Here is a 23643-nt window from a genome sequence, read left to right as displayed (position 1 = left end):
GAGCCCGGAAAAAGTATAAAAGTCATCGAAACACTCCAGTCAAATCATAATAAAATGACTGACAATACCAGTGTAACCTCTAAGTGGTTGTTGTTTGGTACCAAACTGCCAAGAGAAGAAATTGTTTTCTTTTGTCAAGTGTGCATCATCTATATCATCATCTGCTGTAGCATCTATCATCTGAGCATAGGTCATCCACTAGAGTCTCTGTGGGTTTCTTTGTTGAGCAGTGGTATTGGCTATCTAATACCTAGTCCTACTCTAAAAAAAAGAAAGATGTTTTACATAACCCTTCCCAGTAATAGTTCAATGGAGTACTTTCAAGACAATACATTAACAACTTACAAGACACGTTTGCCTCAACCTCTAGATCTCAAAGGTTCTCTGGAGATGGGTCTAGCTGAAATTCAATATCCTCACTCTTGGTTCAACGTACGTGAAGGTGAATTGTGGTTGGAGATGATCGTTGGTGGCAGTGACAATGTTGCTAATGTTGAATTTGATCCTGGAGCTGCATTAAAACTTTACGTTAAACCAGGTTATTATCCCAATGTGCTCAATATTTTAGAATACATATGGGGGGCCAAAAACATGGTATCACATGGAGATATGTTCAAGATTTCTACCGATGAAATTGATCAGAGGGTAACTTTGACTATATCTACTGGCTTACGTTTAAATCTCAGTCCTATGCTGACAAAATTGTTAGGATTTGAGTATTCACGGTTTTCTGCAGGAAAACACACTGGCAGTAACATGGCTGACGTTCGTCAAGGTTTCTATTCCATTTATGTCTACTGTCCTTTGGTTGAACCACAGATGGTGGGTGATTCCAGGGTTCCACTTGTCAGAATAGTTCCAATTGAGGATATGCCAGGACATGTCATCAGTAAAGAATTCCAACCAATTCATTATGTACCATTACAACAACGTCAATTTCAAGAAATAGAAATAATGTTGAGAGACGATACAGGCAAACCCATTCCATTTGAGAGAGGAAAAGTTGTCGTCACCTTACATTTTAAGAGGCATTCTTTAGGTTCAATTTATCAGAACTAAAAGGTCTATATAAGAAATTATTATTAGGCTCAAACTGAAGAAAAGCAATCGATATGAAAGCTGCTCACCAATGTAATAGAAACCTATTTGATAGGTATTACTTGAATCAAGCTGGGGAAGGTGGTAATGTCTTCAGAGGAACGAGAATGCAGAGAGGTCATGGTATAGGAGGTCTGTTTAGAGGTTTATTCAAAACCATTAAGCCTTTACTTCATTCTGGAATGAAGAGCATCACTCCAATTGTGAAGAAAGGAGTGAGACTTGTAGGAAAACAAGCAATTGATTCTGGCATGAAATTGACTAGTGATTTGCTAAAGGGGGAAAACATCAAAACTGCTGCAAGAAAACGTGCCATCGAAGCTAGAGATCAGCTTAAGCGTAAAGCTTTGCAAGACCTAAGGCCACCTGGAAGGAGAAAAAGGAAAAGGAAAGAATCATCCAATCAGCATAGAGCAAAAGATATCTTTGATGCATGATTTCCCCCCAAAAAAGGCATATATATGTGTGTGTATGTAGTTTATACAGAGTGGCGTTGAAAGATGTCTTTAGTTCATCAGAACTCCTGTGAATGTGTCCAGTCAGAATTAGATTTATTCGATACACCACCCACTCAAACCAGTGTAGAAGATGGATACTGGCATCAAATTGGAACGGTCACATCTGTCAATGATGGTGGCCCTTATGTCTTTGACGTATCAGGAGCTGGAGATGATTACTTGGATCTAGCAAATACTTCCCTCTACGTGAAAGCACAGATCCTCAATAATGATAGCACCAACCTTCCTGATGAGAACGTTGCACCTGTTAATCTTTGGTTGCATTCTCTCTTCGGGGATGTCAGCGTCTGTCTCAATGAAAAACTAGTCTCGTCACCAAACAATATGTATCCATTCAGAGCTTACCTTGAAACGCTACTTAGCTATGGTCCTGCAGCCAAAGAATCTCAGTTGACCAGTGGAATGTGGTATAAGGATACAGCTGCGCAAATGGACACTGCTGGAAACGATAATCATGGCTACATCAAGAGGAAATTGTCAACAGCAACCAGTAGACCTGTGGAAATGATGGGAAGACTCCATTCTCACCTATTTGCCCAGGAAAGATATCTTGTCAATAATGTGAACATGAAAATAACGTTAACCAGAAGTAAAGATGTTTTCTGTTTGATGGGAGAAGACAAAGAATTCAAAGTTGTCATCAAGGACATCTATCTAAACGTGAGAAAAGTTAGACTGAGTCCATCGGTGAGACTGGACCATGCAAAAGCCCTGGAAATATCACCTGCCAAATACCCAATCAGAAAAATTGCAATGAAAGTATTTTCTGTTCCAAGAGGAAATCACAATTTTGTAAAGGATAATCTGTTTCTAGGACAAATGCCTAAGAGATTGGTCATCGGATGTGTGGACAGTGATGCCTATAGTGGACTCATAACCAAGAATCCTTTTCATTTTAAAGATTTTGATATTAATTTTGTTGTCCTGAACGTGGATGGCAAACAAGTCCCCACCAAGCCTTTGCAGCCAAATTTCACCCAGAAACATTACGTAAGAAGCTACATGGGTCTGTTTCACACTACCGGCAAAACGTTTCGTGACGAGGGTAATAACATCTCAAAGGATGAATATGGCACTGGTTTTACCCTCTTTGGATTTGATCTGACACCCGACCTTTCAGAAGTGGGCACATTTCATCTTATAAAAAAGGGAAACTTGTCTTTGGAAGTGCATTTCGGAACAGCCCTACCCAATACCATCAACGTTGTGGTGTATGCTGAATTTGACAATATCATAGAAATAGATCGTAACAGACAAATTCTTTTTGATTATAGTGCATGATGAATACTTTAGAAATAGAACTGATTCTACAAGCCGTTTCTCCTCATTTTGCAGGGGTGTATGCTAGAAATACATTACCTTCATGTCCTTTAAGTGTTCCTAGTCTCATGGTTTGTAATACTGACCCAGATAATAAACAAGGACAACATTGGATTGCTATGTATATAGATGAAGAAAGACGTGGAGAATATTATGATCCTTATGGATTGTCTCCCTTTCATTTAGATTTTATCAATTTCTTAAACCGGCAATGTAAAACATGGATTTATAATCCCGTTGCAGTACAGCATTTGAACACTCTAGTGTGTGGTCAACATTGTATCTATTACTTGGTTCACCGAGAGATGGGAATGACCATGAATGACATCACCGAATATCTTCAATCAGAATGGCATGCCAATACTTACATTGTAGATGATTTCGTTCATCATATTGAACGTTACTTGTTATAATAGTAATGAGTATACATTGTTATTAATTGCAGGTTTTGTGTAGTGACTGTATGTATTGCAATACATAACTTATAAAAAATATTGATTGTTTAATTAAGAAATCATTGTTTGTATATACGTTTGTGAATATAATAAAAGAAAAAAAACAAAGTATGAATTATGTTATTTTTTTCAATTATAATTCTATTGAATTGATTCCAATCTCCAAGACAACTGTATTTGAAGAATGTCTGTCCTCTCAGAAATATAATGACAAATCATGACAAAAAATGACAAATAAAGACAAAACATAACAAATAATGACAAAATCATGACAAAATCATGACAAAACATGACAAAAATGACAAAACATGACAAAATCATGACAAAACATGACAAAACATGACAAATTAATGACAAAACATGACAAATAATGACAAAACATGACAAATAATGACAAAATCATGACAAAGCATGACAAAATCATGACAAAAAATGACAAATAATGACAAAACATGACAAAACCATGACAAAATCATCACAAAAATGACAAAATCATGACAAAACATGACAAATTCATGACAAAAATGACAAAATCATGACAAAACATGACAAAAATGACAAAACATGACAAAATCATGACAAAATCATGACAAAACATGACAAAACCATGACAAATAATGACAAATAATGACAAAACATGACAAAAACATGACAAAACATGACAAAATCATGACAAAACATGACAAAATCATAACAAAACATGACAAAATAATGACAAAACATGACAAATAATGACAAAACATGATACATAATGACAAAACATGACAAATGATGACAAAATCATGACGAAGCATGACAAAATCATGACAAATAATGACAAAACATGACAAATAATGACAAAACATGACAAAATCATGACAAAACATGACAAAATCATGACAAAATCATGATAAAACATGGCAAAAATGACAAAACATGACAAAATCATGACAAAATCATGACAAAATCATGACAAAACATGACAAAACCATGACAAATAATGACAAAACATTACAAATAATGACAAAACATGACAAAAACATGATAAAACATGACAAAATCATGACAAAACATGACAAAATCATGACAAAATATGACAAAAATGACAAAACATGACAAAATCATGACAAAATCATGACAAAACATGACAAAATCATGACAAAATCATGACAAAAATGACAAAATCATGAAAAAACATGACAAAACATGACAAAAACATGACAAAAATGGCAAAATCATGACAAAATCATGACAAAACATGACAAAACATGACAAAAACATGACAAAAATGGCAAAACATGACAAAATCATGACAAAAATCATGACAAAACATGACAAAATCATGACAAAACATGAAAAAAATATGACAAAACATGACAAAATGACAAAAAATGACAAAATCATGACAAAACATGACAAAATATTTACCATTGTATGGCACTGCCACTATATAACCCTACCAATTCAGTTGCGAGTTCACCAGCCTATGAACTGCCAACAGGAAGTGATCTCTGCTACTGGTAAGCGCGGGAAATTTGAATTTGAAAATTTCAAAACAAAAATCGCATGACAAATAAAAAAATCGCAGATGGTAAATATAAGAATTGAACGGCTTTCAGTTGGAATTCATAGTCAATATGAATGCCAACTGAAAGCCGTTCAATGCTTAAATGACAAATAATGACCAAATCATGACAAAAATGACAAATAACGTCATGAAAACCAACACGGCTAGCCATTTTACATACTATACTAGCATACCGAAAGCCAATAACGTCATGAAAACCAACCTGGCTAGCCATTTACATACTATACTAGCATACCAAAAGCCAATAACGTCATGAAAACCAACCCGGCTAGCCATTTACATACTACACTAGCATACCAAAAGCCAATAACGTCATGAAAACCAACCCGGCTAGCCATTTACATACTATACTAGCATGCCTAAAGCCAATAACGTCGTGAAAACCAACCCGGCTAGCCATTTACATACTATACTAGCATGCCGAAAGTCAATAACGTCATGAAAACCAATCCGGCTAGCCATTTACTTAAGGATTGAATCTTGATTTGGTCGATTTCATGGGGTCATGAATTGAGTTGCTCTTGAGACAAATTTAATGAACTGCGAAGCAGTTCATGTTGAATTTGTCTCAAGAGCAACTCAATTCATGATCCCATGAAATCGACCAAATCAAGATTCAATCCTTATATTTCAATTGTTTTTTTTTTAAATAAAAAAGTCGGTCTAGATATTAATGTCTGGAAGCTTGTGCAAGTCCAATTGCGGAAAGCCCGAGGAGTTCCGGATTGTGCATTTCTAGTCGGTCGAGTAAAATAGTCCGCAATATTAGGATTAAAAACAGCATTAATTTGTCAAAATAGAAGTATTTAGCATATCTGGTCTTTCATACAAGAATGCATTATAAATTTGATAATTTTAATAATTATTCCATGTTTATAACAACAATGTAGAAAAAGTGAAATCGTTTCGCGGAAGGATTTTAACCATGTATTCATACGCACTGATCAGTGTTAATCTGGTCAAATTCATGAGCAAATGAAACAGATTAAGTTTGGTAGTTTCATTGAGTCCAACTTGAGTAGAAATTGAAATATATACTATACTAGCATGCCTAAAGCCAATAACGTCGTGAAAACCAATCCGGCTAGCCATTTACATACTATACTAGCATGCCGAAAGTCAATAACGTCATGAGATCTTGTTTAATCACCAAGGCCTCTGATGAATCTGGTTCCAATGTTTTTTGGTATACACCATGAATCATCAACAACAGATATTGAAAGAAGATGTCCAAAGCAACCTGAAAAGATAAAAAGAAAAAAGAAAATACAAAGAAATGTATGTCACTTCTGTATTTGAAAACCAAGGTACAGGGGAGAGAATTGAAGTCATGTATGGGTTTTTTTCTCTTCCAGAATGCCTCATTCAAGATGGCTGCCAACATTGGCAGCCATCTTGAATGAGGCATTCTGGGAGAGAAAAAAACCCCATAGTGCCTTCTATACTCTCGACACTGTACTATTTTTACTAGATAGTTTTATTAACATTTTAATTAAGTTTGGAACATCACTGACATGTGCTTGAGTAAAAGCTTATTCACGGAAACATACGATCTATTTCGACCACTCGGGTTTGTACACGATGCCAATGTCACCGGTCAGTTCAAGATCTGACAGTTGGCGACAACACATACTTTCTAGCTTTTCGAATAATCGATTGTTCAGTTCAAAATGTAATGGTGAATTCCCGTCTGACCTTCTTAGGACAAATGCCCTGTATTAAGGAACAAGGAATAAACAGATGAAACGGAGAATTAACCGTGTATGTAGTAATTTCTACATGCAACACACATACACACATATATACATGTATAATATATTTAGATTAATATGCGTCAATCATTTTGTTTTGACAATGGGAATACGGGTCTGTCCTGATTCACGGTCAAGTCCATTAGCCAGATAGTAATATAGAACCACATTGAATTATGTTAGGGACAGAATCGACACACTTAAAAAAAACCCGTCGTCAATACAAGGTATAAGCTTTTCACTCACTGTTCGCCATGAAGGGCGGGACCGCGGTGGCCGAGTGGTTAGGTGTCCCGACACTTTATCACTAGCCCTCCACCTCTGGCTTGCGAGTTCGAAACCTACGTGGGGCAGTTGTCAGGTACTGACCGTAGGCCGGTGGTTTTTCTCCGGGTACTCCGGCTTTCCTCCACCTCCACCTCCAAAACCTGGCACGTCCTTAAATGACCCTGGCTGTTAATAGGACGTTAAACAAAAACAAACCAATCGCCATGAAGGGGCACTCCTAATAGTCGGAATGAGCAGTTTTGTTTCAGTTGGTCTGTCGTCAGAAATAATGTAGGCATTGTTACCAAGCTGACATGGCATATCTGGAGAAAGACGTATCATGCCTTCAGTATCTCATGGAGAAGTATCATGCATCCGGGATCTCAAGAAAGACGTTTAAGCATTGAACTGTTACCAAATGGTAGTATACAGTCGATATGAATATGATTTGGGTGACAGATAAATATTTCATGTCGCCCGTTATTTACATTCATAATTTTATTTTATTTACTGTAGCTTAAGACGCGTTTAAATTTGCCGCTTCCCCTATCACTGACGTCATCAAGTTCAGATACTGGAACAGCCGAAATTTCCAGACGTAATAATATAGTCCCCCATGTCGTTATTAACAGCAATCACGTGAAATGTTTTTTTGCACACATTTGGCTTTATATTATATCTTATAAACATTTGTAGATATCTTCAAATTATTTACAATCGCATAATTTCTGATTGCTTAAAAATAAAGCCGTTTTTCGGTGCAATGATAAACGGTTAACATTTAGAAGTGATGCGGTGTTGAACGGATATTGCACAGGACAGACTCTATTCCTCGGAAACACTTATGTTTCTATCGACTGGATAGAATATAGAATATCATCTCTTAAATTCTAAATGAAAGTCGTCTTGACAGTAGGTGAAAACGATTCCAAGGATATTTCGTTCGAATCAGAATCCAGTCTAACCGGTCACATCAGTGTCGCTAACTTAGCAGACGATGTTCAACTTCTAAGTCAGGGGCTCGATTGTGGAGTAAGGTAGGCCTTTGACATCAGTGAATAACCACATAACTATAATTCAGTATGCATACACAACCAGAGACAATGTCGATACTGCCGATTTTTCGCAAGATTTTTTTTTATAAATGCTGGACTTTCAATGTTGCCGTGTCTAGCATTTCTGACAATTCGACAACGAGCCCCTGTGTGACGACATTGACAATTTGATTACTTCCTATAGATCAGGGATAGAGGTTATAATAATTTTGTGTCGAGTCGGTCGACTTCATTTTTTCTATTATTGAAATGTATTCTCATAACTTGCATTGCTTTATTTCTTTGTTGTGGTTTATGTAGATAAATGCTAGCATTCGAAAGCTCTCTAGGCCGAATGTAACTGGGGACCATTGTTTTAACCTACAACACCTGGAGCTGTATTCATACACTGACCGAATCACTGTTAATTGTAGTATACAGTCTCATGAATACAATTTGGTTTACTAACGACATATAGGCAAATGCAACACAGAATGTAAATATATTCTCATGAAAGACGTATCCTGCCTTCAGTATCTCATGAAGAAGTACCATGCATCCGGGATCTCATACAGCGCAATAATATAACAGCCGTATCACAAACAGAAAAAAGGACGTCGACATATTTCCCCGTGGCGACCGCATTACTCAGTTTTCAAATTAAGCAGACACACCTCCGCAATATGACGTAATAGACTCACGGTGCCATTTGTAATAACGATAATTACAAGAATAGTGCAAAACCAGATGTTTGCACTGATTCATGATAAAATCGTTTTTACACTAGCTGTTTTCTACGGACTTTACATCAAAATCTCCGTTCCAGGAGAAAAAGCGAGAAAAGTTTCCGTTGCACGCGCTATGGGGTTGTTCTGCTAATGCAACATCTTAGAGGTTTTAGGAGATTTTCTGTCGAAATTATTTTTATTTTCGTATAAGATAAGAAATGGAACTGATGATAAAAGTTTAGACTGAATTCCTTTTCGGGTTATGGGCGACTTATGGAACGCCCACTGCATTGCAGGGAAATAAAGCATGAACAGCTACCTCGATTCATATGAATATTATACACATTCCTATTTTTACCTCTCGAACTTCAGTTTAATCAGCTACCATAGAACATTTGAATAGTTTTCCTTTCTCTGTGCTGTGACCATCCTGTCAATCACGACTGATTTTATAAAATTATTTTATAACCCATCATAACAGCATCAGCAAACACCTACCAACATGTGGGATTTGTCAGGTTGTACCCAGGGCGTCACTGATGTCGGTCGCTAGGGGGCCATACCGACTCTCTGGTAAGACGTCGTCAATCATTGGCTGTGACTTTCTGACAGAGACGTCAACGTGATGTAGCACGTGCCGCCATGTGTCGCCGTTTTAACACTTTCCGGCACGTTGAAGATTACGACACTCTCTGGCTGTGACTGTTATGAGTATATGATGTATGTCAGTGTAATATCTCTCGGCTCCGAACCTCAAAGGGCCAAAAGAAAACTGCGCGGTTATATGGGCCGAGAATTTTATTTCCATTTCATATGAAATTTGATGAAAGGAGCCTTAGACTTTCTTTCTTTTTTTGCGAGCATATCGTGAGCTATAAAAATATCAGTTCTATAAATGTTAAAATAACACGAACTTTTTTTAAATATTTTTTTATCAGAAGATGAAATATTTGGAGATTATTTCTGTAGGCTGTCTCAAGCCCCTAAGGTTTGTCGTTACCCATTATGGTATGTTTAAATTCTATATGTTTTTGACCTCTTCTTACGTATGTACAAGTATACACCTGTTTAGCTTTTTCATTTGTATTGCTTCTTTTCTTAAATTTCCACCATTTGGTGGCCACTAACATCACAGACGAGTCCTCCAATGACCAAGCAGCTATAATATGGAGCAGTTCTATAACCAATTTGATTGAAACGTATTCTCAAATCAAAGATATCAGCGCCCTTTTAAAGATATAAAATGCTATTAGTTAATATTAGAAGTAATTGCTTGTAACTAATTGATCGAGATGCAGATTTTGTATTATATTTTATAGCCAGCTTTACAGTTACAGATAGAATGTTTCACGCGATGTTCAGAAATAATGGTGTTAAATTTAACACACACGCGAGATTCGAACGATAACAATGTAATATCACAAAAGACGAGTTGAAACAAAAAGCCTAGTTTCTAGTGGTAAAACTTGGTAGCGGCCTCCAGGGATCGCAAACTACAGTCACGTCTTTGGAAACGACAAACACCTGCACAAGAGAGAAACAACGGGTTCTTTAGACGTGGTTATCATGTCGATTAATAGACACATTGCATAATGAAATGTAATCTAATGTTCAGATGTTACTAGTTTCTATATACATATACAGTTTGTGTACGTGAGTGTATGTTAAAGTTGTCTTTATTTCTTTCAGTATCATGTGAATACTTTATGCGGAAAATCTGAATAAAAATGTCAAAAGTGAAAAAAAATCTTGTTTCTTTGTTACGAGTTCCTAAACACACAAAGGGATACCTATGGTGTTCCGTTGGGGCCAAATTTCCAATATCGCTCCATCGCTTCTTCGACCTAAACGCGAAGGAGCGAAAACACGATGGCGAAGGAGCGAAAACACGATGGCGAAGGAGCGAAAACACGATGGCGAAGGATTGAAGTTCCATCGCCATCGTGTATTCGCTCTTTCGCCATCGTGTTTTCGCTCTTTCGCCATCGTGTTTTCGATCCTTCGCCATCGTGTTTTCGCTCCTTCGCCATCGTGTTTTCGCTCCTTCGCGTTTAGGTCGAAGGAGCGAAGGAGCGATATTGGAAATTTGGCCCCAACGGAACACCATAGATCCCTCTGTTAGGTGAGCTATACGTAAGAGTGTTTTCAAAGCGATCAGCAGTAGTAAATGAAGCATAGAAAGAAGAGAGGAAAAGATAACGCATTCCTATTGCGCTTCGCACGTGTTCCTGCCCCTGCTACTGGTTAGGTTTCCAAACGTAAAAAACCGTTAGATGCACCACTTTAAATGTGTCAGCTTATAGCTTATATAAATATTGATGTCAACTCGGAATAAACACACATATACGAATATCATTATTGTTTTATTCACCATACACAAAAATACCTTCGATTTATTGTAAGTGTTGTCCCAGGAGTGGCGCCAGTGAAACTCGTTTGAAACATGTTTTCTCTACCTTCCTTACCTAGGGTGTTCCCATGTCCAAGCTTATTCGACATTCAAGGATTATCCACCAATTATTAAGTTTTTTTCATTTCATTGTTTTCAGGGGTCAAGGACACCAAGAATAAGAAAACAAATAACAGAAAGACAGTAGTGAGGGGAAAAAAAGAAAAAAAAAAGAAAAAAAAAACCCGAGATAGATGTCTCTTGCTGAAAATAAGCTCAGGGTATTGAGCGATACTTGTTGTTGGACATCATGGCCATTGGGAAGTTTTATGGTCAAAATCTCACCGGGAACTGTTCCACTTTCTTGTGTGGTGGCTCAGCGGGCACCAACACGGCTCTCATTTTGAGAACATGACATTGCCTGAATTTTACCTTGCTTTACATGGTGGGTTTGTGGTTGAATCAGGCAGGATACGCTAACCCTTTTGGGACATCTGGCCTTCCTGATCTGGTTTCCGTATTTATCTAAATTTTGTTAACATCTCTCGCTTTTTAGAAAGTTTGAGTTGCTTTAAATTTTCCTTTACAATTTGGTTTGTTATTGTGACACATAAGATGAAACCATCGTGTTTTGGGATCGTTCTGGCAGGTCGTTGACGGACAAATGTGAGTTTTTTTAAGATTCTGTTTGAGCCCGGCAGGTGAAATATTTGACAATTTGAAGTAAGCTACGTGTTCTGTTTGGTCCCGTCCCGTGGTAATATTTTGTTTGGCTAAGATCAGTAATTCTGATTGGTTACATTGATAAGTACATCCACCTCGCCCACATTCTAGAGATTTCCTCGGAAGAGTACTTTTCGGCAAAGAGAACGATACCAATCGGTATAATTCTTAATTTACCAAACACTATAATCTGTATTTTTGCATAGCGTCCTGTTGATAATTACAATATACGATAGTGGTTATTACATTCCTGGCGAAAACACTCGCCATTTCCCGTCAATAATTGCTACCTGTATAGGTAGGGCTGTACGCCTGCTGCCACCTACGATTCAATCTTCACACTTGGCGTATTCTTCTAGTACACAACATAACAGCATTTATGCATCTTCAGTCCTGTCACAGACAACAAAAATAATGTATAGATTGAAAATGGCCACCATATATGGCATATGGTGACATTTAATATCAATTCTAAACATATTACAAATTAACAATACAAAATTAACATAGCATTACACAATAATTAAAAAACGTCCAAAAATAAACATCTAAAAAATGACAATGGTAGTCAATTACAACAAAAGCCTGTGTGGGGGTTGCCAAACTCCGCCTTCAAACAGGCATGTGAAACATCATCCAATATAGTAAACATAAAATAAGAAGATAAAAGAATCAGGGGAGGAAGTGGGTGGGTTAAGTGTGAAGGCCTAAATAAACTTATGAAATTAGTAGAATACTTCAAATTAGAAAACTCTATTGACAATTTTTTAATGGCGCGCGTCGAAAGCTGCTACCCATAATTCCTAGCTGCTTGACAGGGGCAAATAAGTATGTATGGAAATATAAGTTATAAAGGGAAATAACTCGTGTATAATTTGTAGCAAATTAATACGACAATTTGGAAATGTGCAGGCCTTCCGATGCATAAATTAAGCTAAGTGCTTAGCTGCCCTTTATACTAAAAGGAGGAGAGTGTCTAAATAATATTGAATGAGGTATTGGTTTCTAAAACTTCATATCGATCCTTATACATTTAAATTCGATATATCCCAAGGTCAACATTTGTTTGAACAGTGTGCACATACATCGCAGATGTTGGAAACAGTGCTAAGCTGAAATAAACAACTGTTTGCTTTTCCTGAAATCACTGATACGTCCTAGAAGGGTGAAACAAGTGTTTGTTGTCACTAACATTACTGCCGAGTCTTAGAAGGTGAAACAACTTCATGATGTCCCTAACATCACTGATGAGTCCTAGAAGAGCAAAACAGCTGTATGATGTCCCTAACATCACTGACGCGACTAGAAGGACGAAACAGTTGTATGATGTCCCTAACATCACTGACGAGTCCTAGAAGGACTAAACAGCTGTATGATGTCCCTAACATCACTGAGGAGTCCTAGAAGGACGAAACAGCTGTATGATGTCCTTAACATCACTGACGCGACTAAAAGAACAAAACAGCTGTATGATGTCCTTAACATCATTGACGAATCATAGAAGGACTAAAAAAATGTTTGTTGCCACCAACATCATTGACGAGTCTTAGAAGAGTAAAACAACTTCATGATGTTCCTAATATCACTGATGAGTCATAGAAGAGCAAAACAGTTGTATGACGTACCTAAGGTCACTGACCCGACTAGAAGGACGGAACAGCTGTAGGATGTCCCCAACATCACTGACACGACTAGTAACCCGAAACAGCGGTATGATGTCCCTAACATCACTGACACGACTAGAAGGATGTAACAGCTGTGTGATGTGTCTAACATCATTGACGAATCCTAGAAGGACTAAAAAGCTATGTGATGTCCCTAACATCACTTATGAGTCTTAGAAGGGTTAAACAACTGTATGATGCCCATGCATCACACACGTGTTCTAGAAGGATTCAACATCTGTTTGTGGCAATCAGTTCTATATTTAGCTTTCATGTAAGGGGAACGCCAACGTATTTTGTAAAACAAGGTTTTGTTTTGTGAGTTATAAATGGAACATTGAGATATTCTTTTAAACAATGTGTTTTTGTTTTGTAAACTCAGCCTCGCGTTATTTTCTCAGCATTTTGTTGTTTCATAGTACATAGATTTCCTCTTAAAGTGTTTCACACGTGACGTCAGTAATGCTGGTACTACTAATACATTGAAGAGGTTACGAACGGCGGAAGTTGTTACAGCTTGAGGCAACTACCGGGAATTCCCGCGAGCTTCATCCGCGAATTTTTCAATTGTCATTAGAAAATGCGTGCATTCTGACATCCCCAGGGAAACACTAACTAGATTGTCTAACGGACCCGTGATTAAAAATACATGCGTCGTTCAGCTTGAGTTATTACTCTTTGGTGGTTAAAGCATTCAGAAATTGACTTCAATCGAATTTCAATTTTACAAGACTTAAATTCCGTCAGGTACCAAATAATGTGAACATGTCCTAACATTTGTCATCTTACATCATTACCGCATCAACAGAGGACGCGTTTATTGAGGATGCATGTTCGCTTTTATCCGACAGAAATAAACATGGCTTGCCTTTATAGCTTCATGTCTATGTTCTGAGCTAGTGTCACTATTCATTAGAGTTGAGATCTGATGTACAGGGTTATAGATTGATGTTTATGTGGTGCCTTTCTCATAGACTTCACACAGCTGCGAGGTAGCATAACATGAAAAATGACAAGTTTGGAAAGGTTATTTAGATTGTCTGCCTATAGACTTAAATGAAATTTATGTGAGTCGAGGGAAAATGTGACTAAAAAATACATGTTTGTTGTCGCCAATATAGTTCCCAATTTGAGAATAGGACCTGATCCGGATTTTACATTTATTTGCCTGACGTGTGGGGTCGATGAAGAAAAAGACGCTTATTCCTAGTGATCACCTGGTCTTATTCTCCAACTGCCTATTCTAGGTTCTTCTTTGGACATTGTTCGCCGATTCTATGTCAGAATTACGGGTTTGTTGTGTGTTGGTAGTCTCGGTCTGTTAAAAGTCATTTAGGTCCGCTATCTTTGGACTGTGGTTAGATGGGCGCGTGTCGACAGAAGAACACAAAAGATTAAAAATAAAGTTGATGCTCACAGACGGATTCTAAATCACAAAATGACCCGAATCAACACCTGGACCTCCTAAACTCGCTCAGCCTTTTTACAGCACACTTTATCACTTTGTTACATTACTAACAGTAGCCTTTGTACCGCTTAGCCTTTATCACTTAAAATGCTCACGACGATTTATGACAGAACACCAATTTGTTGGTGTCCGGAGGTGTCTTTTTTCCATAAAAAAAAAACAAGGATATAAAATAATTTTAATAGTTTAAGCGGAAACTGCGTTATCGAAGTTAATCCATCATTTTACTGATAATCAAGACTCATACAGCTAACCATCTAACTAGTCAATTACTTCGAAATACATGGTCGTGAAGTCAGTTCTAATTATCTTATTAAAATAAACAGATACTACCTACATGATAACGAAATGGTCATTCCAACTTGATATCGTTACGGTAAACTTTGACAAAATACATATAAATGCATATCTTAGGTAAATAAGACCAAGAGTTCCGGGAGGCAAAGCGTCTTGGTTTATCCTTTCGCCACCCGCCATGGAGATCTAGATCAAATCTGAGTTAAGTCATATGCTCAAAATGAGAGCCAGGATGAAACATTAACGTATTTGACTTCGTAACGGACAAGGGAGATAATTCGAAGGATAGTAGGGGTGCGTTCGGCAGCAACGCCAGTTCTACACCCGCCTATGTTCTACCAGCGGCCTAACGTCCGATGGAATATTGATTTGCCAAAGTCTGGAAATTAAGTTATCTCTTCTGAGTGATAGGCACGTGATTTGAACGTGATGATAAATTAGTTTTAGGATACTTCCATTGTTAACACTAGACGCTGACCAGTTGGTGAAGTACGAACATGATCAGTTAGCGAAGGTATACCAGACCCTCTCAAACCTTCGTCACAAATGACATTAGACTGGCAAACAACTATTCCATCACTTACGGCCATCATTTACCATGTTGGTCTCCCGACAAAGGTTATTTACTGCGTATTACCTGCACTGCTGTCTAGCCCACGTGATTCAAAATAATGCATTTTTAAAGCATTTTGTAAAATTAATTTCAGATGATCCGCACCTGCAGACGACACACAGGTAACACGACAATTTTATATTTTGTCATATTTTGATTTGATTTTCCTATGGCTGCGAGAAATGAACACTACATTATAATTCCCTTTTCATTTGTTTTTATTTCTATCTGGGATTTGCACGTAACGCAGGAAAGAAATAGCCACGTATACCTACATTTATGGAATAGATGGATAAATCAAACTTATCATGTCATAGAAACACAGCAGTCCTTTGATAGCATTGATTTAGGAATGGGGCTAATCTAAACCACTTGCTCTATAGTAATAAGATATTTTAAATCTCGTTCATGTTTACAATCTGATAAATGAGTTAGACATGATATGACTAGAGGGTCAGAGGTCACTACCCTCGTTCTCATTTTGAGGACGCGAGACTTAACCGGATGTCACATATATTTACATGGCGGTTCAATGAAGAGAAGACGCTTAAAATTCCGGAATGGCGGTCCGACTATCCTTGTATATTTTTTTTAGAATTGTTTCCGTGTATTTTTTTGTGTTATACCCCGGTTTGATTTATTTTACGTCACGATTTCATTTCTTTTCTGTTTTGCCTCTAATGATGAATGATGCTAAATTTGAACAATGACCGAGGCTGTAATGAAAGGTCCGCCCTTTGTGATATTTGTGGCTTGTTTTCCTAGCGTATTTCAGATAGGCCATTTTCATTTGTCTAAATGGGTATGCCACACCATATCTATTAATTTCTGCATATATGTAAATATGTATATCTACATATCCACGAGAGAAAACGGTCAGATCCGCGCCTAAGAGCAGTAATAGAGCTATTGACGTAAATGGATAATGGAGGCATGAAATACACTATGTAATAAACAGGCCCACTTCAAAGACGAATATAATTAATATATCATGGATATCAATATGTCAATAGGTCGCGCCATTGGTTTTCTCGTAGAAATACATCGGGTGTTGTTATCGTTAGTTTGTTTCCATTATCGATCATAATCTTCACCTTTACCGGAAGTAATCGTCATGCGCGCGCAGCTATCGAAAAACATGCAGATTAATTTGCGTAAAAATGGGTCAAGTGAACACAATAACACAACTATGTGTAGTGAACTGCACCAGTAACAGGTTAAACAATAAAGGACTTGATGAACCATGTAAATCAATCATATTTCTACTTGTTCCACCTCCAAAAATCAATTTAAACGCGGAAATACACTAGGATCCATAATGGAGCCGTCCTCTGCATGTGAATGAAACCCCTGGTGTAATATCATGTTCACATGATCGCAATAAATTCCAATATCGATGGAAAAAGGGGGTGTTTATGACGAGGTTAATTTTGTTAAAAATAATTGATTACCACCTCGTTGGTATTTCTGTCAAATTGGGATGATAAGGCGTGACATGTCTGTTAGATCCGGTCACATAACTTGACGGATCCATATGGCTGAGTGACAGGGGAAGAACCAGATCATGTTATCGCTGATGTGAATACAATCAGACATGTCTAAAAAGACACTGGTGACCAAACGCAACCATTCGCCTTCCGACAAATGTGATGGGGGATCACTGTGTTAGGAGGATGCAGAGACAAGAATACCGACATAATAACGAAACAGTTATTCAAACTAGAAAGTGATCAAACTAGAGCAAAATAAAAAAAAAAAAAAAAATAAAACAAAGACTATTGCAGCTAGATTGTTCGTCAAAAATACGACTAAACGCCGTAGGAACAATTAAAAGGAAATAGCATTTATCCCGATGAATTTTATAAAAAAAAAAATCACAAATGTTTTCTCAACCGCACATTTTCTATTTCAGTTCTGTTCTAAATTTAAAACATGTAAAAAAAGAAGTAAACAAACTTGAAAAAGTGAATATGAAATAAAACGATATTGAATCACATCCAGAAAGAATAGACAACATATCAAACATATAATATGAAAAATGAACCCTGCTGCCCATGACGACGAGAAATGTCGGCGTCATTACCGTGGTAACGAAAGCCCCGCCACAGGTACTGCCCTAGTGGATCGCGCGCAGTTGATGTATGAACCCCCATAGGAACGTGAAACGGTCGTGCGGGATACTAACACGTTCGACACTTAAAATACACAAGAATGGTTAATGTTTTCACTCACAGAACAGGACAGAATTGAAGTTCATGTATAATGTAAAACTTTTCGGTTTTGTAAAACACACTTTAACCTTAATGAATTCTATCCAAAACCGTTTTATATTTATTTTTCATTTATGGCAAACATGAGAAAATATATTTTTTGTCACACAAGCGGGCAGGAAGAATGCAACAACAAACTAATTACGTTTTGGTATATTTTTGGTAAGTGCTTGACGCCCGGAATTACAAAACACATTCAATTTGTGTTATAACATGCATGGAGGCTGTCACGCTTCCAACGGAAATGTTTAAAAACACGAGAAACAATAATCAATAATAAAAGTCCTCCTCGTAATGTCAGGATGGTGCCACAAATGAATCTCCAGACATACGCATCAATTTCACATTATGTTAATCAAGTTACATTCAATGACAAAGAAGGGTCAACTTTTACGAAAATAGCCATTGAAGTTGACAGATGACATACCTACGTCATTTCCGTTTAGGATCAAACCTTTTTTTCCGAGCCATGACGGATTTGGCCGAGCTGTTCCGATTGCGACTGAGTATTGTTCAATTCTTGACCTTCAGCTGTAATGTCGAAAGCAAAGAAACACCAAAAAAAGCTTATTTTCTGCTTAAAGCACACATACCACGCTGACAAGTTCAGAAATACATATATTTGCTTCATATTTCTCCGTTATTAAAGATGATTGCAGATAAAACAAAAAATCTCAGATTCATTTTAGAACATCTGTAGAGGAAACGATGATTTATTGATGGCCTGTTCTATTACAAGAAACACTCCCGATGATCTTCCATCTTAACCAATAAAAGTTGTAAGTATAACCTGTTTCACAATTGTTGTCATATAAATAAAGTATATATATATATCCTCAAATTGAAATCAGCAAATACAAGTTATTAGTATAGCCTGTTTCATAATTGTTGTGATATAAGAGGAGCCCACTTATTTGCATATCGGTTATTTGAATATCCCGCTTATTTGCATCAAATTCTCAGGTCCCGATTTTTTTCTTCTTTATCTTTGTATTTTAATCCCGTGTATTTGCATCGACTAAAACACAGACTCCCGCTTATATGCATATAAAAATTCAAAAAAATCGAAAAATTTTAATTGATTTTAGGGTATTTTTGTGATTTTCCCGTTATAAAAGTTTTATGAAAAGTGTTTTTAACTTACATATTGATTCGACACAATGTACAACGTTATCTAATCATTGGTTCCCACTTCGTCAAAACAGGTTATGTTCGATGAATCGATATCGACATTTAGTTATTATCCAGACCATATCAGTAGCATTGTGAAGAAGAATTACTGAATAAAATATTGATATGTCTCATCTTTTGATGATATTTGTTTATTTATTATAGCATCGATCTAAACCTGTGTTCTGTGTACTTGAACACTCGCTGAGGCAGGTTGCGATCGCCATGATTGTTTACTAGGCGCGTTGCATTGTGGGGGCATATGTGTAAGGAACGACAACTCTTTGTGTGCGCCATTTTCCAAAACAAACCCAAACGACAATGCACATCTCACGGTCATTTAAGACAGTCTATTGCTTAAGCAGTTCATCATCTATGATCAAACAACTAATATACTCATAGCAGGAACAAAACACATCTCAAGACGACAATGAATGTTTATTGTATGACCGATTTCGGACCCACAGACTCGGAGTGACAAGTAGTAAACGATGAAGTACAAATGTATATGCAAATATTTGTACATTTACAAAGAATAACAACCCATTTATTTCGTATTTACTCTTATATTTTAAATAATGTTTTTTTTAAATATGTTTTTAATGCAAATAACGTAAACAATCATATAGCGCCCGTTTTGAGTACCTACCTGACGATCTACATTAGTGTATAAGAGGGGCCAAAACCCAACTCCGCCTATACGAATACTCCGGTTATTTGCATATTTTGTCATGGAAAAAGGGCTATGCAAATAAGCGGGTTGCTCTGTATATACTCATATTGAAGTTAGCAAATAAAAGTTATTAGTATAGCCTGTTTCATAATTGTTGAGATATAAATGGAGTATATACTTATATTGAAGGTAGCCAATAAAAGTAATTGGTATAGCCTGTTTCACAATTGTTGTTATATGGATGCAGTACATACTTATAGTGTAGTCAGCCAACAAAAGTAATAAGTGTAGTTTGTTTCATAATAGTTGTAATATAAAATGGAGTTTATACCTATATTGAAATTGAAGTTGTTACAATTGATTGCTAGGTTTTCCATAGAGACCTTTCCTCAAATAAATGAAAGGATCGGGTGACTGCAAGCGACTATATTAAACGTTTATAATATAAACTTCTTTTCTTCATAACGTTTATTGTATCATGTATCACAAGGGCGTAATACAAAAGTACAATACAATGTACTATGTAATACAATATAAGTGAGATGAGGACTTTTAGGTATGTTTATCAGCTTCTAGAGAAGGGAATTTATTCTGATGAAAAATAACGTTAAGCATCACTGATATTTATATATCCCATGACAATATGTGTGAAGTACTCGGTCATTATATATACATTGTTTAGGCCGAACTTGTCACAGAGGATTTATTTAAGGAATATTGTGCTTATCTGCTCGTTGTATATACATTATGTGTCTGTGAACTACTTAAACACAATCAGACCTACACCAATTATAACCAACAGGGGCGGCCGATGGTTTATGTCTCATAGTCTCTACACACCGGGACAAAGTTCACTTAAACGTCAAAATAAAGGGACAAAATATACCATAACGTCACTACGAAAGGACAAAATATTTAATAACGTCAACACAAAGGGACAAAATATTTAATAATGTCAACACAAAGGGACAAAATGTACCATACATCACTACGAAAGGGCAAAATATTTAATAACGTCAACACAAAGGGACAAAATGTACCATATCGTCACTACGAAAGGACAAAATATCTAATAACGTCAACACAAAGGGACAAAATGTACCATATCGTCAAGACGAAAGGAAAAAAAGGAAGCATGATGTCGACAAACAAGGACAAAATATACCATCAAACATGCAGAGACAAAATAGTCCATAACGTCACAATAAAAGGAAAAAAAACCCATACCGACAACACATGTCCATAAAATCACTACAAAAAGGGAAAAATAAACCTAGACGTCAGAAAAATGGACAAAATATATCATCAAACATGCGGAGACATAAATATATCGTGACTTCAAAAGACAGGGACAAATACATCTTGACTTCAACAAACATCGACAAAATATACCATGACATCAACATTTAGTGACAAAATATACCACAGCCTAAACAAACGGGGACTGAAATATACCCTCAACAAAAAATGACAAACTCTCTATCAAAACCGGGAAACTAGCCACTGATAACGGGGAATCATTAATGTAGTGCCCCACTCTCTATATGTAAATGAGCCACAGAACATATGTCTTCCACGCATGCGCAAACTCTTTTGCTTTCATGAATGGTGGACTGACAACCAAAGCCACGCACCAGAAGCCCGAAGTCGATCAGACGTACTGGTTGCTGCTAAGGCATGTTGATTCATGTTGATTTTTAGATGTTTATTGCATAGTTTAGTAATGAATTGTGACGTAACTGAGCGGATTTTAAGGGAACCAAATGATAAGATAAATCCAGAAGGGATTATGAAATTAAGCTTAGTATGTGTGGGTGAGGGTGTATGTATGTTTATCGGAATATTTACACATTTATAAGAGTATTTATGGTTTTATATGTACTTCTCGTCCTAGTTTAATTGATGATGATAATGATGATACTAATGATGATGGGGATGAGTATGATGATGATGAAAGATCTTGGTCATGATGATGGTGAAGATGATATTATGATAATTGTAAACCATAAATATTGCAAGTGATGTGTGCTTGTGTGTGTGGTTCTTATGTATTCATGCATTTAAAATGTCTTTAAAAATAAAAAAAACATAAAAAATGAAATTTAGCTGGATTAAGTTTTATATCTATAGACAAAAACAACGAGAGGTTTTAATGACAGAGGAGAACATTTGTTTTGTTGTTTATGTTTATTGATTGCAGTCGAAAGTTTACTCTCGTTGCTAGAAGATAATAATGATCGAACACGATGTACAGTGTACTTAATCCACGCTGATTCTACTCGTGATAACGTGTAATTATGAATTATTAATCCGCATCGTCACCTGCATTCACAAGATCATTACCCCAAATCCATCCTCAGTAAGCACGTGACCTTGGAGAATTCCTGCATTATAAGTCAAATGACCTTGGGATTTCCCAAGTGTGAGGCGACATTCGTTGTGTGGACTCTGCTTCGTCACATGTGTTCATACGAATATCCATATCAACTGGCAGCTACTCTACTATTACGACAAATACAGCGAGAATGATTCCTTTACAATGTCTGTTTTGAATAAAATTATGCAAGCTTAGATGAAATAAGTGATCTACAATGTATTTTTGAAAACCCTTTCTGGAGTTGGTTTGTTTCATCGGATCATAAAATGACATTTTAAAGAACCTTTTATTCCAAGTTAGTTAAACATTTTTTTTAATAAAAGCTCACAATCATAATTTGTTTTACATAACACAATAAGAGTCTGACGTACAAAGTTGAATACATATACATATATATTACCGATTCGGGGTGAGAACATATGAAAGTGCGAAACACATACATGACACCCAAGAAAATAATTATCACAAAAACGAGGGAGTACACACTTCGTTTAATTATGCTGTTAATTCATTTGTACAGATATGTTAACATTTTTTCATAGTTTAACAAATTAGTGGTTGTGGCAAGATTCTCTAATAAATAAATTCAAATTATGCTAATGACGTCAGATTTTACGAAAGCCTTGTGAACTAGTGCGATGAGCGTATGGACAGGAACGAACAATATAGTACGTATATCAATTAGAAATTCAAATTACATCATTTAAACAATGACTAAATGATTCCTATAAAAACAGATTCCTACGCCTATTGTCTTGTCATACGTTACCAGCTTTGGGCTGTGCATGCGCTCTTTAACAAATATTCACGTGCGTATCAGAGTTTTACATTCCACATTGATATTGTCTTCCTTGGCCATGCTGTTCTATGATACCCCAAATGTACAGCAATTTTAACCAGAACTACTCCACCTTCAATAGACAAACAGGTATGGAACTTATAGTGGCTTGTTTTGTATCGTTGTTCCTGTCGCTATATTCATTATGAAAACAAGAATACATTTATATCAGGACTAACTTGAATAAACTTTCTGTGTTATGGAGCCATAATACAAACAACTGGAGTGTACTCTGAAATAAACCACGTAATATTCAGACCATAAAGAATAGGTCCGGCTGGAACAACAGCAAAGTATAAGTCACGTGAAATTTAGGGAAATAGAAATTGTCTTAAAACATGAAATACAAAGTTGTCCTATCGCTCTGATTCAACCAGTTTACTTCTGCTATTAACAGCGGCCTGTGATGCTGCTTATGAAAAT

At 36.6% G+C, this 23643-nt stretch overlaps 1 protein-coding gene across 1 annotated transcript; it reads left to right on the top strand.

The window, feature by feature from the left end:
- The first annotated feature begins 1598 nt into the window (after positions 1 to 1598).
- On the top strand, positions 1599 to 2897 carry LOC117344082 (uncharacterized protein F54H12.2-like). Its single transcript, XM_033906732.1, has one exon. It carries the CDS (start codon positions 1599 to 1601, stop codon positions 2895 to 2897), a length of 1299 nt encoding a protein of 432 aa, XP_033762623.1.
- The last annotated feature ends 20746 nt before the right edge of the window (positions 2898 to 23643 follow it).

This window comes from Pecten maximus, chromosome 15 (assembly GCF_902652985.1).
Source record: "Pecten maximus chromosome 15, xPecMax1.1, whole genome shotgun sequence".
Lineage (NCBI taxonomy): Eukaryota > Metazoa > Mollusca > Bivalvia > Pectinida > Pectinidae > Pecten > Pecten maximus.
The sequence above is the reverse complement of the archived record's forward strand: the minus strand, read 5'-3'. Positions and strand labels throughout refer to the sequence as shown.